The sequence below is a fragment of the Dama dama genome, chromosome 13, assembly GCF_033118175.1.
Source record: "Dama dama isolate Ldn47 chromosome 13, ASM3311817v1, whole genome shotgun sequence".
Classification (NCBI taxonomy): Eukaryota; Metazoa; Chordata; class Mammalia; order Artiodactyla; family Cervidae; genus Dama; species Dama dama.
In genome coordinates, this window is record NC_083693.1 from 34461614 (window position 1) to 34478835 (window position 17222).

Here is a 17222-nt window from a genome sequence, read left to right on the forward strand (position 1 = left end):
ACTAGTGCTTTGTATTAAAAAACGGGTTTGTCACAGGTTCTCTGTTTAATATCATGTGATCCTGTTCTCTGTTTAATATTATAATGTCCTGATATCTATTTGTATTGTAGTGTATTTTCTTTTTAACTGAAGTCTTTTAGAAGCTGGAAACACAGAAATATTTGTTTCATTCTTACCCTGCTGTTAGGAAACATATACTAAGTTTCTGCTCTGAAGTTCCTTTTTCTGGTTCTCCTGTGTCCATCAGTACATCATATACAACTTTGTGTTAGGGTTCCTGAAGCATGTCTTTATCATACTAGTGTTCATTTAGTGAATTCATACACAGTGGACACATTCTATGGCTTTATTTCAAAATTAAAAAATTTCTGGTCCAAATTGGTCTCAAATTTCAAAATTCTGTAGTTATGTAGAAGTTATTTTTTTTAAATTTCTGATTAATTCCTGTCTTAATGATCTGCTTAAATAATGTTGAACTCTTACTTATTAATCACTTAATTTCTAGGCATGAATAGAGGTCATCATTTAAAATCTAAATATTTTTGTTTTTCTAGCCCTGTGTCAAATCAGTCACTTTTATCAGAATCTGTAGCGTCTTCCCAAGTGGACAGTACATCTGTGGACAAAGCAATACCTGAAACAGAAGACCTGCAAGGTTTGTACATGATCTAGCATATGTTTGGTCATTTATGTAATGTTTGAGTATTCCTAGCCAGGCACTCTCCTAGATGCATGTGTTTCTTAAATTACCTGCCTGATACATATTTTTTATAATTGTTTTCTTTATGATCAGGGTGTTTTACATTCTTAAGTATTTAATTGACTGAAATATAGGGAGCCCTTTCCTACTTACATGTAATTAGGTCATCAGCATCAACATAGAAATTTAAAAATCTGTTTTGTTTGACAAATATAATTAAATGAATGAGTGGTTGTGTTATACTGTTCTCTTTTACTGTTTTGTCTGTTTTAACCTAAATACTCTTTCCTCTGCCATGAACCGGGGCTGCTGGTTTAAGAGGAATCTCTTGCTTTGGACTTGGATTACCTATTTACTTTGACTGGCAGTGACCTCCCTTTCCCCACGTGTGACTTTGAGCCCAACAGTCATGCTCAGTTACTCTTATTTATAGCATGGCATCTCAAGTTCTTGCCCATGCTCTTTGTATCCCCATTATGTGAACCAAGGTGAAGTGGATCTAGGAAGACTGGAATATGTGTATGAAGGCTTTCTTAGTGGGCAGAGCTGGTAGAGGAGACATTTAGGATGCTGTGAAAAAAATCTATGCTTGGTTAGTTATATTCTACTAGTGTGTGGAAACGATGTATTAATTGAGAAGGATACTCTGGGAAGAAGCCCGAAGATGAGCTGTATGTCATTTGATCTGTGACATGATTTAAATGGACACGATGCCGTACCCATTGAAGCCTTCCACTGTACATGGTGTTCACAGGGTGATGATAGGTATACCTGGCAATCTTAGCTGAAGTTTGCTAAAGTTTAAATTTAATTAAGCTAGCTAATTCCCCTTCTTCTGACTTCATGCCCAACAAATGATTGGCATAATTTGCCTCCTTACACATTTTGCTGTAGAAGGAAAATGTAACTGTCTGATCAGCATAAATATTCCCTGCAATTATGAATATTGTAAATATTCATGATTATTATAAGTGAATTATTATTATTTTTAGTTAAATAGAAAAGTTTAAGGGTGGATGGAGACAAAGGATATTTTTTAAAGCATAAATAGAAAAATTCCCAAAATTTAGTTACCCATTAGACATGGGAAATAAGACAAGGGTGGTGTTAAAGCTTTCAATTGGATGACAGTTGAAACGACAGTGATGTGTTTGTTGTCAACAGGGAAGTTGAAAGAAGTGATGGTGAGACAAGATTTTAGATAGAGCAAATGGGAAGTGGTCACATTTCAAAACTTAAAAGACTCAATTGGAGGTAGTAGGTGGGTAAATGGGTGTTTAAATGTATGAGCAGTCTTCTGTCTGAGGTTTGGAAGTCCTTGGCCCAGTTTGGAAGATGAGAGGCAGAATGGAGAAGAGCAGGTAGGGTACCAAGTCTGCACCAGGGAGAGGATACATTATCTAGATCCTGGTTACTTTCAGGCCCCAGATGCAGAGAATTGAGAAACAGGGGTTGCTTGGCAGTCTCCAGAGAGAGCCAAGGATGGAAGAATGAAAACAGGCTGCTAACCATGAAGGTGTTATTTACGTCTTAAAGTTGAACAAATTTTAGAATGTTGATAGTGAGAAAATATATGCTGCTTAAGAATAAAACTGGTTGTTTTACAAGTTTGACCAAAAAAAAAGATTTTAAGTTGGTAAACTGTTATAATATGAAGACTCATTTATGGTATATGGATAATAACAACAGTTTTCTTCACCTAGTGCTGAGCACATTAATGCAAAAGATGGTCTTGATGCTATGTTAAGAGAAATTGTGCATGCTGAGTCACTTTAGTTGTGTCCAACTCTTTGCAAACCCATGGACTGTATATAGCCTGCCAGGCTCCTCTGTCTATAGGATTCTCCAGGAAAGAATACTGGAGTGGGTTGCCATGCTCTCCTCCAGGAGATCTTCCTGACGAGGAATCGAACCCATGTCTCTCATATCTCCTACATTGGCAAGCGCGTTCTGTACCACTATTGAGGTTTTAAATAGTGGGGTTTTAAATTGTATAGACTCCTTTTTTTTTTCATGTGTAATTTCAGTGATTTAACTTAAACCAGTATTAACTTAAGTACCTTTCAAGAACTTAGCATTCATAATTTCAGCATAGCAGAATCATTGAACAATCAGGTATAAGTTTCATACGAGTTTGAGAGGGTTAGTTTTCCATGTGTAAAATCTCTTAGGCTAGTTTTTTTTTTTTTTTTTAAAAAAAAGTCTTTTGCTTATACTGTTGAATTGAAAATGTCTTATTATAAACCCTCATACAACTGTGTATCTGTGCACACACTCATGACACACAGTATACCTGTGATTTCCCTATTTGATAGGAATAAATGCAGAGAATATTTTTTTCATCTAATTAATAGATGGACAAAAACAAAAGACATCTTTGACTCAAGTGCTGTAGTCATTTGAGCTGGAACTGGAACCTGGGCACCTGACTCCAGGCCATTATTCTTTCCACTAGACAGCTGTGGTGCTTCCTAGAGTAGGCTGTGTGTGTGTGTGTTCCTGCTGCCAGCTCCAGCCCCCCTCAGTTCCCAGGGTAGGGTCAGCTGGTTTGGTGATTTGCCCAGGTATCTGTTCTCTCTCTTCCTTATTGTTCCACTTGTATCCCTCAAGCAGAATTATTATTAGATAGGAAAATCATCCCAAATGGAAGCAGGCACATGAGTAGCCGCTCTGTGCCTAAACCAGAATTCCCTAACATTGTTTATTGGAGTTTTCAGAGTGGTGTCCTTGAAACAGCTTTTTTCTCTGTAGGTATTCTGCTCATAATCAGGTTATGCTGTCACCAGGTGGGTGGTACTGCTTCCATTTGGTCCTCATGGCTCTGAAGAATTTTTTTTCATGTTTTTTTTTTTTTTTGGGTTTTTTCATGTTTAATTGAGAATTTACTATATTAAAGCATCTTTCTCTTTTAATTATGCCTTGTGATTTAATAAACAGCAGTATCTCACTTATACAGTGAGGAATGTGTATCAGTTAGGAACGACAGGTTTCCAGTTTATTAAACCCATAAGTTAGGGTGTAGGGCCAATAATTTGACCTGAATTTTGGTGCAGATGGCCTTGGGTTCACTACTTAATTTACTATCTTAATTGTAATGTTTTAATCAATATATCTTATTCCCCATATTTTAAAGGTTTTATATGAAATATTCTGAGAATTTTGAACATACTTAGTAGTCCACTGAATCTTGGTTTTAGGATTTCTTTCCCTTATACTGTTTGAAATCTACGTAGTTCTGACTCAGCAATATTTAGAAAGTTTGCATGTGACCATTTTCTTACACATTTTCTTTCTTTCCCCCTCAGATACCCAAGTAGTGTTTGTGTGTTGTATGTCTTTTATTGGTCAAATACATAATTATCAGAAAATTTTAAAAATAAGCACTTTCTAGAGTTATTAACATCTCAATGTATAGTTTAGCTTTTCTGCATGTGTATATACATACATACTTAACATACATATATGCATTTAACAAAAAGGGGGTCATATTATATAAACTACTTTGTAATTTAACTGTGGGCATCTTTTCATGTTAATAAATAAATAAATTCAGTTATCCGCTGAATAAACAGATCAGTGGGGGCAGGTGAGGGTAGCAGCCACCTCCTCTCAGAATCTCATTGCACAATTAAGTTTCACCACCTTCATATTTTTGTCAGCTTCCATATCAGAAACGGCACAGCAGGCATCTGAAGAGCAAAGCAAGTCTCTTGAAAAACCAAAACAGAAAAAGAATCGCTGTTTCATGTGCAGAAAGAAAGTGGGACTTACTGGTAAGGGCCTGAGTCACAAGGTTTAAATTAAGATTTTATTTAAGATAATGCTTGACTTAATATTAATGGCTTCAGTTAAGATTATTTCTATTTCCATGTGAGTTAATAATGGATATGCTTCACCTCCTGAATTTTCTTAAGTAAAAGTAGCTTTAATTACATACCTAATAGTGAAATGAGTAGCTTTTCTTTTAAAATTCATTTTGGCTGCATTTGAGAATGTTAGATAAGTAAGGTCAGTGTGCCAGGCTCTGTGAAAGGGCAGGGGTGTGGCTCCTGCCTTTAGAGCGCCAGATTGTTGTGTGAGAGAGGGCATTTAAGTACTTGGTGAGCCGTGTGTAAAACGGCCAGTCATTGGTTGGTGGTGCGGGCTCACAGAGTTCATACATGTAAGGTGATAGACCTGTCCTACAAACCCAATAAGTAATCAGTACATGCTGACTGCTGTAACAGAGCTATTAGATGGTATTAAGAGAGGGGAAAAATGTTTGAAATACTACTTGGCTATTTGGCAAAGAAAGTACATTTAAATTCAGTCAAGTAGATTGCTTTGGGAGTTCAGAGATGTGTGTAGTTATTGATAATTCATAGGAGAGGAGCAGAGGCCCATCAAAGAATCCGGAAGGTAGGATGTTTCAGCTGGGTCCTGAAAAATGAGTGGGACTTACAACTGATGGACATAGGAGCATTTCAGGCAGAAAAAAAGATAGCTTGAATGAACGCTCAGAGAAAGGAAAGAATAGGGCATGTTTAGGGACCATAAATAGGGAATGTAGCACAATATATGTGCACAAGGGTGTTTGAGACCATCAGATGAGGCTGATGATGTGTGCTGTGGTTAACTGATGGGGAAGAGTGGCAGCTATAAATAGTTTCCATTTATTGTGTACTGTGTGAAGGGCATTCTGCTGAATACTCTGCCTAAGAAACTGACTTAACAATAGATGGGATTTTGAGCAAAATTATGTTTTAGGAAGGTTATGTGGCTAAGGAGTGAACAGAAGAGGAAAGGAGATTTATAGTCTGATATCAAAGATGTTTTAAGACTGGCTTATGCTTTCGCAAATGTATTTATTTAAAGAATACAAACATGAACAAATAAGGCATTTTAAAATGTGTGTATATATATATATATATACTATATAATATATATGTATAGTATCAAATACTGTTTTTAAATCTCAGAAACTTAGACTTCATGAATAGAAGGCTGCGACTTGGTAATTTCCATCTTGTCCAGTCTTGTTAGTCTGGTGTTACTTTTGGCTTCATTTTTCATTCTTTATTATGAAGTCACAGGAGACTTCCTGGTGGTCCAGGAGTTAGGACTGCACACTTCCACTCCCTGGGAACTAAGATCCCACAAGATGTGTAGTGCAGCCAAAATAATAATAATAAAATTTTAAAAATAAAATATGAAGTTACAGAATATCTTTTGGAAGTTTTTTTTAAAATGTGGCAAAAGAAGTTTGTATCAAATGTCAATATTTAAAATATTGATTCCTGTGTTCTAACAATTCCATCATACAGTAAAATCCTTTTTAGGGGTGCAGGACTAGTTTTATTTAAAGACTATTCACCCTGCTTATTTCTCTCTTTTGGCTTCAATTCTTGGGGCATTTCCCTAAAATAAGTAGCATTTATTGCATGTTCACTGTATGTTAGGCAGGTAATACTTTCTCGTTTAATTCTTACTATAACTGATTTCCAGAATTAGAGGTGCAGAAGCTGGGGCTCAGGGAGGCTTGGTAATTTGCCTGTGTTAGTAAATAGGTTCATGCTTAGGCAACCGCAACTGGATCTCATGCTCTTAGTCACCGAGCCAGATTACAGTTCACATCTCCATTGGAGATTGGCCAAGGAAAGCTAGTGTACTGTTTTTTTTTTTTGTTAACAGTTCTGTCCAGAGTTTCATCTTTCTTAACTAAATCTTAAGGTTGTCTTCTGACAGTATGCTTATTTTTTCACATTGTAGTATTTGAGAAATGTCTTACATTTTCAGTTTATCAGTCCTGTTTTTGATAGGAAGCGGTTGTGTTTCAGGTGAAGAAACTTGAGCTCAGAGAAGTGGCTGTGACTTGGGCTGGCACAGACCTGTTTGTAGGTGGTAACAAGAACTGAAGCCATCAGCTGGTGAATTTGAGAGTGTACTAGGTGGTGCAACTGCTAGTTTGGAATGATTCTTTAGATTGCTGCCCTAAAGACATGATCTTTTTAACATTAATTATGTAGAGAGTTTAATATTTAGACCTTGCACTCAACTCATGTACGTGTATTAATCCATTTTCAGGGTTTGAATGCCGGTGTGGAAATGTTTACTGTGGTGTACACCGTTACTCAGATGTACACAATTGCTCTTACAATTACAAAGCTGATGCTGCTGAGAAAATCAGAAAAGAAAATCCAGTAGTTGTTGGTGAAAAGATCCAGAAGATTTGAACTCCTGATGGAATACAAAATCCTTTGACCATCTGCAAACTAAAAACTGACTTGAGGTTTTTTTTCCTAGTCATTGGGAATGTAGAGCAATGTATCTTGCATAGACCTTTAATCATACATGTCATCAGAAGAATAGATTTTTGTTTTTGTTTTGAAAATGACTCTGAACATTTATTTCCATTGCAGTTTCTGTGGCTGAAAAAAGTAAACTTTACGAGTATTATCCTTTTAAGATCATTTTAATTTTAGTTGAGTGCAGAGGGCTTTTATAACAAATGTGGAGAAATTTTGGAGGGCTGTGATTTTTCCCAGTATTAAACATGCATGCTTTAATCTTGCAGTTTATTTTCTCATTGTGTATGTATATATAGCTTTTCTCTGCAGCACGATTTCTGTTTTGATAATGTCCTTTAGGGCACAGCTAGTTACCAGTAACTGAATGTATCTTAATCATTATGGCTGCTTCTGTTTTTCCTTAACAAAGGTTATACATATGTTAGCATATAGTTTCTTTGCACCCACTATTTATGTCTGAATCATTTGTCACAGGAGAGTGTGTGCTGATGAGATTCTAAGTTTGTGTGTTTTTAAGTTTTTTTGAGCGAGGGAAGGAAAAGCTGTACGCATTTCATTGCTGACTGCAGGTTTCTTTCAGATGATGTTCATCGGTCTGTGTGTATACAATATGAAGAATGATCTGAAGTAATTGTGCTGTATTTATGTTTATCCTCCAGTCTTTGATTAAATAAAAAGGAAAACCATAACGTTTCCTTGTGTTACTTTTTCTCCGTTACTCTTGCTGGTAGTTCATTTTGACTTCTAGTCCTTTAGTTTTCTGCTTTACTGATTTTGTGAGATGAGCTCTCACATCTATCTGTGACTGATACTTAACGATGATAAATAGTGATCTTACATTCTCATGAGTTGAACGTGTCATATTTTCTAGCTCTTGTTTGTTTCTCTGTTCTGAACTCTGTCACAACGAATTAGTTCTAGTAGAAGCTTCTTTTTCTAGTAGGATTAGAGAAACTGAAAGAGCATAACTCAAACATGGAGAGCAGGAGAACTGTGGAGTAGAAAGATCTCTAAAAAGCCATTTGTTCTGTGGTTTTTAAACTTACCTGGCAGCCAGCCTTTTAAAAACTTGAAATAGTATGTAAAACAGATTAAATAGTATTTTACAATACAGATTTCTAAGTTTATATTTGTTTACTTAATACTTGTGTATTCCATCTTAGTATGTGTATTCTCCCTCCATATGTAAAGATGACTTAGCATTGGAATCTGTAAATATTAAATAAGAGAAAACCATTATGACTATCTTAGTAGATCCAATTAAAGTATATAATAGGATTTAACACCACCCAGTCATAATAAAAACTTCGATAAATTAGGACTCGAATTTCCTTAAGGTGATAGTTTCTGTGTAAATCTGTAAAACAAAAAACAAGCATCTGCCACAAAGAGGAAATTTCATACCCCTTTAAATTCAGAAACAAAGGGCTGGTTTTCCACTATCACTGCTTTTGTTCAAAATTGTGTTGGATCTCCATCCTAGTGAATAGAAAAAAAATTTTGTAAGAAATAAAAAGTAGGAAACACTAATTATTTGTACATTACACATTCTTTTTTTGTAGAAAACCCAAATCTAAAGAGAAAGTACCAGAAATACCAGGGTTTCATTACAGAGGTAGGTGTAACATTTATTTTCTGAAGCCAGTTGCATTTCTTTGTATCAGTAACAATCAAAACTGGAGGACACGTTTTACAATAGTATTAACACCAAGTACCTAGGAAATTAACAATGTATGTTGAAGACCTCTTTTTAAGAAAAAATTTTCAAACATTATTAAGAGATAATAACTAAGACCTGAAAAAGTAGGGAGAGAGAAGTTTGCGACTAGGCAGACAATGTCAAGAAGATGTATTTGGTACCCAGATAGACCTATAGATTCAAAGCAGTCTGTATCAGAGTCCCAGCAGGTTTCCTCCTGAAACTTGTTAAAGTGATTCTAAATTAAAAGATAAAGATGAGCCCAAGGCTAGGACATTTCAATAAAGAAAAATCAGGGAGGTGGGCATTTTTCCACTCTTATGTAAGACTCATCATGAAGCCACATTCATTAAAATAGCATGGTATTCACTAAGGGTCGTACAGAATCCTAACAGATTAGACCAAAATGCCCCAAAAAAGCCATGCATGAGATGAACTGGGTATAAGAGATACGGCACACCACACTGGGGGAATGAGACTGTGATCATGACCGCTAGCCCAACTGGTCATCAGCATAGAAAAGAGGTGAAAATTGTTCCCTATCTCATACCACAGCGAAAAAATTCATGAATTAAATGTAAAACAAAATTTTCTAACTCTCAAAAAAAGATGATTACTGCTTCAACCTTGGGTATAGAAGGACTATATAAGACACAAAGCATGGACTGCAAGTGTTACTGATGAATTTGTCTATTAAAATGAGGCATTTTAAACCAAAAATACCTTATGGTAAAACCATCAAAGAAAGTGAAAAGCCAGGTTACAAACCAGGAAAAGTTAAAATGCAAATCAATACCACAATTAAGATACTATTTTATACCCATTCAGTTGACAAAGATTTAAAAGTGTCTAGCAGTATCTAGTGCTTGAAGGGTTGCTGACATTAACCAAAAAAGTGGTTCAGTCTTTAGGACGGTTTGGAAACTAGTACCTTTTAAAACTGGACTTTCAAACATCCTATAATCCACAAATTTTACTCTAAGTATGTCCCAGAAAAACCTGCATATAGAAAACAGTACACAGGTAACAACAATTTTCAAAGCCTTGTTTACAGAAAGCAAAAATCCAGAAACCACTCGAAATTCCCCTTTGAAGAACAGATAAAATGTGATATATTCTTACAATGGATTATGAATAGTGATCAAAACTAGTGGGCCCTAGAGACAACAACATAGAAGTACCTGAAGTCCACAGCCTTAATTACAAAGAGTTTTAGGTGACCACATGTTAAAGTCGGAAGTCTGGGTGACGGTATTTTGTTTTGATATGTTTTTCCCACGTACGTGATTTATTCCTTAAAACTTTTATTTAGGAGAAAGCCCCAGATACTTAAGTCAAAAGAGGTGATCCTTTTTAAAGATTATTATACAAATTGCTTAATTGAGACTTTAGTTCTAAGTAACTCAGCTTACTAGTATGCCCACCATTTCTAAGGTAGACTGTTTCTAATGTTTTTGGTTTTTTTAATGAAACCAAAACCACAATTCATGGAAAGAAAAAAATGGGTAAGCTGAACTTCAAAGTTAAAAATTTCTCTGCAAAAGCCATTGCCAAGAGAACAAAAAGACAAGCCGCAGACTGGGAGAAAATATTAGCAAAACACGGTGACAAAAGACTTAACCCTAAATAAAAAATAACTGTAAGAAAGCAAACCCAGTTAAAAAATGGTCAGAATATCTAGACACCTCATCAAAGAAGATACACAGATGGCAGATAAAACAAAAAGGTGGTCAATATGTCATTGGAGAATAGCAAATTAAAATGAGATGGCACTAATACCTACAAGAATAGCTAAAATCCAAAATACAACGCCAAATGCTATCGAGGATGTAGCGCGACAGGAATTTGAATTCATTGGTGATGGGAACGCAACATGGGACAGAGGAAGAAGTTGGGCAGTCTCAAAGTTAACCATGGTCTTGCAGACAAGCAGTTAGTTGCACTCCTAGATATTTGTCCAAATGAATTAAAGACCATGTCCACACCAAAACCTGCACCCAAATGTTTTTAGCAGCTTTATTTATCCATAATTGCCAAAAATTAGCCAAGATGTCCTTCATATGTGCCCATAAACTGTAGTACATCTGTATAATGAAACAGTATTTAGCAATAAAAAGAAATGAGCCATCAAGACACAAAAAGACAAGAAGGAAACTTAAATATATATTGCTCAGTGAAGCAGTCCAAAAAGACTCGCTAATATATGACATTCTGGATAAGGCAAAACTACAGTCTCAAAAGGAGCTCTGCGTTCAGGTAGAAAAAGGAAGGGATGAAAAGGTGAAGAACAGGGCCTTAAGGCAGGGAAACAGCTTCCACGACACTGTAATGCTGGGTACATAACTATGCCTCTGTCCAAACTTATAGAATCCTACAACACGAAAAGCAACCCCCTGGGACTTCCCTGGGGGTCAGGGGCTTAGACCACCTTTCACCGCAGAGTGTGCAGGTTTGATTCCCAGTTAGGGAGCTAATCCTGTGGTGCCTCCAGGCCTAAAAACCAAAAGAAGTCAGAAGTAATATTGTAACAAATGCAATAAAGACTTTAAAAATGGTCCAGTTAAAAAAAGGCCAACTCAGCTGGCATATGTTTAAAAAACAATGAGAAATAGCTTCGAGGTAGTATTCCATTAAACCATGGATGAACAGTACCTGCAACAATTAAAAGCAGGCTAAAGACACACAAAAAAAGAGGGCCGGAAAGAAGAAAATTTGCAGAAAACCTAGCCCTTGTTGAGCTGGTTCATTTAGGTCTGTTCAGAATAGTCGAGAAAAAGGGAACTATGATAGAAGACAAAGCACTTCAATGAAGCAAATGTCTTCTCTTGTTAAGGCTCTAGCTCAGAAATGCTTATAGTGCATATTTTAGAGGGCACACTGTGTGTCGGACTCCCCAGGTGGCGCTAGTGGTAAAGAATCCACCTGCCAATGCAGGAGATGGGAGAAACAGGTTCCATCCCATGGAGAAGGAAATGGCAACCCACTCCAGTATTCTTGCATGGAAAATTCCGTGGACAGAGGATCCTGGTGGGCTTCAGTCCATGGGGTCCCAAAGAGTCGGACACAACTGAGCAAAGCAGCACACGTTTTCTTGGCACACCATGGACTTGGCTTTTATACCATACACTTTAGCATCAGAAGGCTATATATTGGGCACTCGTGAGCGACATTCGGTTCTCTGCAAGGAGTTCAACATTTAGAGGACCTTGGAACTGACTGAGCTCAGGTAGTTCATGTGCAAGGGAAATTTGTAGGGTGGGAGAAGGGGAATGGACAGACTCCTGAGAGTTGCCCAAAAAGGCAACTCCCCTGCTCCAAGTGCAGGCAGCTCCACATCCTACTCATCTGAATGGCAGGGGCCAGCCTGTGGCAAGACATTTTCTCTCTGTGTTCAGAAAGCCCTCTCCAGTTCTGAGAGTCAGAGGCAGCTGCTGGAGTCTCCTGTGCTGCACTTTTGCATCCGAGGGAGGCACCGAGCTTAGTGCTACAGAGGCTCAAACCAGCCCTTCATGATGGAGGTGCCAGACTCACCTCCAGTCCTGAAAGCGTCCAGACCCTGCCACCCAGGAATTTACCCTCCAACAAGCAGAGTAAGAAAAGGAAAACATTTTGTGTGTGCAGATCTCCATGGCTCCAGTACTACAACAGTCTCAAGCACTGCAATTTCTTCAGCCGATGAAAATAATAACGAAGCTAATTTGGCCACAAGAAAAAATGTTCAGGAGAGAAGTCTAAGGAAAGATTGAAAAATGGCCTTTCTGTAAAGATGGAAAAAATCATGCACATACAAATAGAATGAGCAAATAACATGAAAACATAAAAACTGCAGGATGGCGGGATTACAGGCAACATTTTTTTCTTTAAAATTCTTTTTTTATGATTGTTGTACATGCTCAACACACTCCCTCCCAGAAGAGGAGAAAGAAAATACAGTGTACTTGCAAGTTATTTACTTCAGTTTTTTTCCCAAATAGAGAACAGCTTTGGTACTTTTCAGACACTATATATAATTAGTGGGTTGGCAAGTCTATTTTAAAACTATGAAATCTTACTCTCTCTACAGCCATCTCACGCCCACACCCCTTCTCACACACACATCAGCCCCATGCCCTTCCCCCAAAAGGTTGTTGATTTTCTCTCTACATGGCTTTTATCAGAGAAGGAAATGGCAATCCACTCCAGTATTCTTGCCTGGAGAATCATGGACAGAGGAGCCTGGTGGACTACAGTCCGTGGGGTCGCAAAGAGTCAAACACAACTGAAGCTTTTGTAATCTAGGCTTTGCTAGCTTGTGTGTTCAGTGGAAGTTCCTGGCCCGTTGCTCACACAGCACACATTCAGTAAATAAGGAAGCAGTTGTGCACTATCCCCAATGCCTGGATAAGGTGGGGGTGCTCATTGGTTATCGATTAATTGCCATTAGTCAACAGTTTTGTATTATTTACTTAAGTGTTTATGGAGCACCTATTCTGTGCCAGCCATTTTTGCTGGGCGTTAACAAAGCTACACAAAGAGTAAGACAGTTCCTGTCTCTAAGGGGAGAGACCAGGCCAGTATGGAACAAGCAAATAGTTCATTGTGTGTACTTAGTCACGTAGTCATGTCCAACTCTTGGCTACTCTATGGACTGTAGCCCACAAAGCTCCTCTGTCCATGGGATTCTCCAGGCAAGACTGCTGGAGTGGGTCGCCATGCCCTCCTCCAGGGGATCGTCCCAACTCAGGGATCTAACCCAAGTCTCCTGTGCCTCTTGTATTGGCAGGCGGAATCTTTACCCCTGAGCCATCCTAGGAAGCCCAAATAGTTCATTGCCTTGCAGCTAAACAGTCGCTAGAATTCGGTAGGTATTAGGTGGTACCTGGAAGGGGAACCAAAAATAAGAGTCTGGCTGCTCCTCACTCAAAAGCCAGTGAAGAAGCCAGGTTGGTGGAAAGGAAAGTTTGCTCTATTTTGGATGCCAGCAGAGAGTGGGGTGGGGTAGGCGGATTCCTGTCCAAAGGCTGGCTGCCCCCCACTGACAGCGGGCAGGACGTCTTATAGACCGAGGGAGAGGGCTCCGTGCAGAAACAACACAGTCAGCTCCACAGTCGTCTTCAAATTGGTCATGGGTGGTCCGACCAGAGTCATCTTGATTGTTTTAGGTATGGTTAATCTTCAGTTCCAGGGTCGGTTTGTTTTCATTTCTTTGAGGCCAGTTCTTGGAAGTGTGTGGCAGCTTAATGTCATGGCCACAGCCTGGTCATCATGTGGCTAACTTCTTCCACCTGGTAGGGGTTTCAGTCTCTATCAACACAGGAGCGCTCACACGACATGGTGCAGAATATTATCTGTAGCCCTTGAGAAGGAATGAAAGGTCCTTGCCTTTGTCTACTGATTAAACTATTATTGTTTTGTCCTATTTGACTACTTTTCTTTGCTTCTGCATTTTCTCACTTCTCTGATTCAACTTATTCTTTGGCTAAAAGAGAAAAGGCAGGCTGAGGACATGGGAGTGGAAAGGAAGAGGCCTTCTGCTCTGTTACGCCATTCAGAAGGCTTCTTATAATAAAGCCACAGAACAGAGTTTGGACCCTTTCCTCTTTCTTTTCCCCCTTTCTGGAACCTTTGGAGAGGTTCCACATCCAGAGCCCTGTACCAAATTCACAGATGTGAAGCCCTGTGCCAGGGTCATCTCAGAACTGACCGACCCCCATAGCAATTGTTGCCATGAGCCCCCCTGACCTAAACCAACCAGCTCCCTGACTCCAAATTAGGTAAAATACCCACTCTGTAGGGTTTCCCCAGTGGCTCAGTGGTAAAGAATCTGCCTGTAATGCAGGAGCCACAGGAGACATGGGTTCAATCCCTGATCGGGAAGATCCCCTGGAGGAGGGCATGGCAACCCATGCCAGTAGTCTTGCCTGGAGAATCCCATGGACAGAGAGGAGCCTGGGGGGCTACAGTCCATAGCGTCTCAAAGAGTCAGACATGACTGAAGTGACTTGGCACACACGCACGCACCCACACTATAGCATCCTAACCAATCACCCACCTAATGCCATCCTCCCAGCAGGAATTTTCTTTGTCTTGAGGCTATAAAAATTGGCTACTAGCCCATGAAAAGCGTCGCTCTCCCTTGAGCCTGCCCACTGTTCCAACAGTGCCTCTATTCTAATAAATTGTTTTCCTCTCATTCCATCTTATGTCTGAAAATTCTTTTCCCAACCCGCACAGGGACCCTGACAGAACCTATGAAAATGAGTCAGACCACCTACCATTTCCAGAGACTGCCCTTCATTCCTTCTTTCCCAGGGCAGACTTAACCAATATCAAGGCCCACCCTTGGCAGAGGTACTCAGGACAGGAGATGAGAACCAAGAAGAGGCTGAGCCAGACTGAGCCTCTTACAGGGTAATCACTGGTCAGCCTCAATCATCGCTGGGCCTAGGGAAGGGGGTCAGCCTCTTGTAACGCCCCCTCATCCCAGGCCATCTTATCTCATATGTTCCCACCGACCCAGTCCCTCCTCCTTCCAAGCCAACCTGCAAGACAGCCTTCCTAATTCTGAGAACTTGTGTGTTAATTTTTAAAAATTGAAATATAGTTATATAATATATACAATATGTTACAAGTGTATGATATAATGATACAATTTTAAAGCTTATATTCTATTTATAGTTATTATAAAATATTGGCTACATTCCCCCTCTAACTCTGCAGAGTGTACCCTTGCCTGACTACTGAGTACTTTTTTTAAACTGTGCTAGGATCTGACAGCATCCTGGATGGTTAACTGTGTCTGAACATTTTTTTGTGTGTAACTTTTGGCCATCTATATGTCTTCTTTGCAGAAATGGCTATTTAGGTCTTTTGCGCATTTGTGAATTGGATTGTTTGGGTGTTTTGATATTGAGTTTCACGACTTGTTTGTAAAACAGACAGCTGGCAGGAAGCTGCTATATAGCCCAGGGAGCTCAGGTCAATGCTCTGAGATGAGGTAGAGGGGTGGGATGGGGGCATGGGAGGGAGGCTCAAGAAGGACGGGATATATGTATAAATATAGCTCAAACATGAATTTGAGCAAACTCCCGGAGAGTAGTGAAGGACAGGGAAGCCTGGCATGGTGCAGTCCAGGGGATCGCAGAGAGTCCCTGGACTGAGCGATTGAACAATAGCTGATTTCACTTTCCTTGTACAGCAGAAGCCAAGGCAACATTGTAAAGCAACTAAACCCCAATTTTTAAAAAGTGTGTCTGAAGCACCCACACAGATAACCTTGTCATGTTGTGTTCTCAGAGCCCTGGATGTAACTTTGTTTCTGAAAAGTTCTAGCTGACTGGACAAGAGTGATGACAAAGCCTTGAACTCTCCCTAACATTCTTTCCCTCCTTCCCTCCTCTCCCCTTTCCCTCCCTCCCCTTTCCCTTCCTCCCCTTCCCTCTTTACCTGTCACTCACAATTTTAGTACTTGATTTTAACAGCAAGATACTTGGTACGCACATTATTGCTGATCTCATTGAAATGGCAGCGTTGTTTTAGAGGTGAGGACAGAGGTAGGAAGACAGGGAAGAACTGCTGGGGGACTTGGGAATGGCTGTTGACAAATGCGTGCTTCAAGAATGAAGATAACTGAATCTGATTTAGGGAGTTGGACAGTGGATGACAGGAGATATAGGGCAAGATGTTGCAGGAAAAGGAGGTGCAACTTCTTATTTACTTTTTGATCTTTCTGTTTATTATTCATTATGAGATGTTTTTGAAGGGAAAGGGTTATATTTACAAACCTTAGGATGATTCTCCAATCTTTAAAATGCTCTTTTAAAGTAATTTCTAGGGGACTTCCCTGGTGGCCCAGTGGCTAAAACTCTGTGCTCCCAATGCAGAGGGCCCAGGTTTGATCCCTGGTAGTGGAACTAGATCCCACATGCTGGAACTAAGAGTTCGAATGCTACAACTAAAGATTCCATGTGCCACAACTAACACCTGGCATAGCCAAATAAATAAATAAAAAATAAATTTTTTTCAAATAATAATTTGTAGGATTTTGGCTTAAATTTGTTTTCAAATGTACTCAGTCAGCTCTGCTTGCATATCAATTAATTCATTAACTTTTGCCTCTAAGGTTGTATGAATTTCCAAGCAAATTAATCAAAAGCCAGTGTTTCAAATACTGATTTGTGTATTGATATGTATTGTGCAGCCTATACTTTAATAATTTTAACTCACTTAAAAAATACTTTGTGAGGTTTGTGAGAAATTTGCATTCCTATTATAAATGTCAGTGCTGACCACTTTACCTTAACAGCTATACTCTCTCCTTTTCTGATTGTTTTCTTAAAGGAGAAAAGCAAAACTCAAACACTAAGAAATGGTTACCTCTCTGGTTGAATGTCCCTTGGGAGGAAAAAGTAGTTAATTGATAACCAAGTCTGTGCCAGGCATTATTTGACTATCACAGAAATCCTTGAGTAGGTATTGTTGGTACCTCTCTTTTTGGAGAAGCTCTTGAGAGTCCCTTGGACAACAAGGAGATCAAACCAGTCAATCCTAAAGGAAA

General features: G+C 38.9%; 1 protein-coding gene across 8 annotated transcripts in view; it reads left to right on the forward strand.

The window, feature by feature from the left end:
- The window catches only part of ZFAND6 (zinc finger AN1-type containing 6), a 52533-nt gene extending 44846 nt beyond the window's left edge, over positions 1-7687 (forward strand). For 7 of the 8 annotated variants that reach the window (XM_061158846.1, XM_061158840.1, XM_061158839.1 and 4 more), the window contains 3 exons: positions 555-655; positions 4360-4473; positions 6764-7687. In XM_061158846.1, coding sequence (XP_061014829.1) covers positions 555-655; positions 4360-4473; positions 6764-6912 — 364 coding nt within the window. In that variant the 3' untranslated portion in view covers positions 6913-7687. The remainder of the gene's footprint in view (positions 1-554; positions 656-4359; positions 4474-6763) is intronic. The other variant, XM_061158845.1, reaches the window with a different exon arrangement.
- The last annotated feature ends 9535 nt before the right edge of the window (positions 7688-17222 follow it).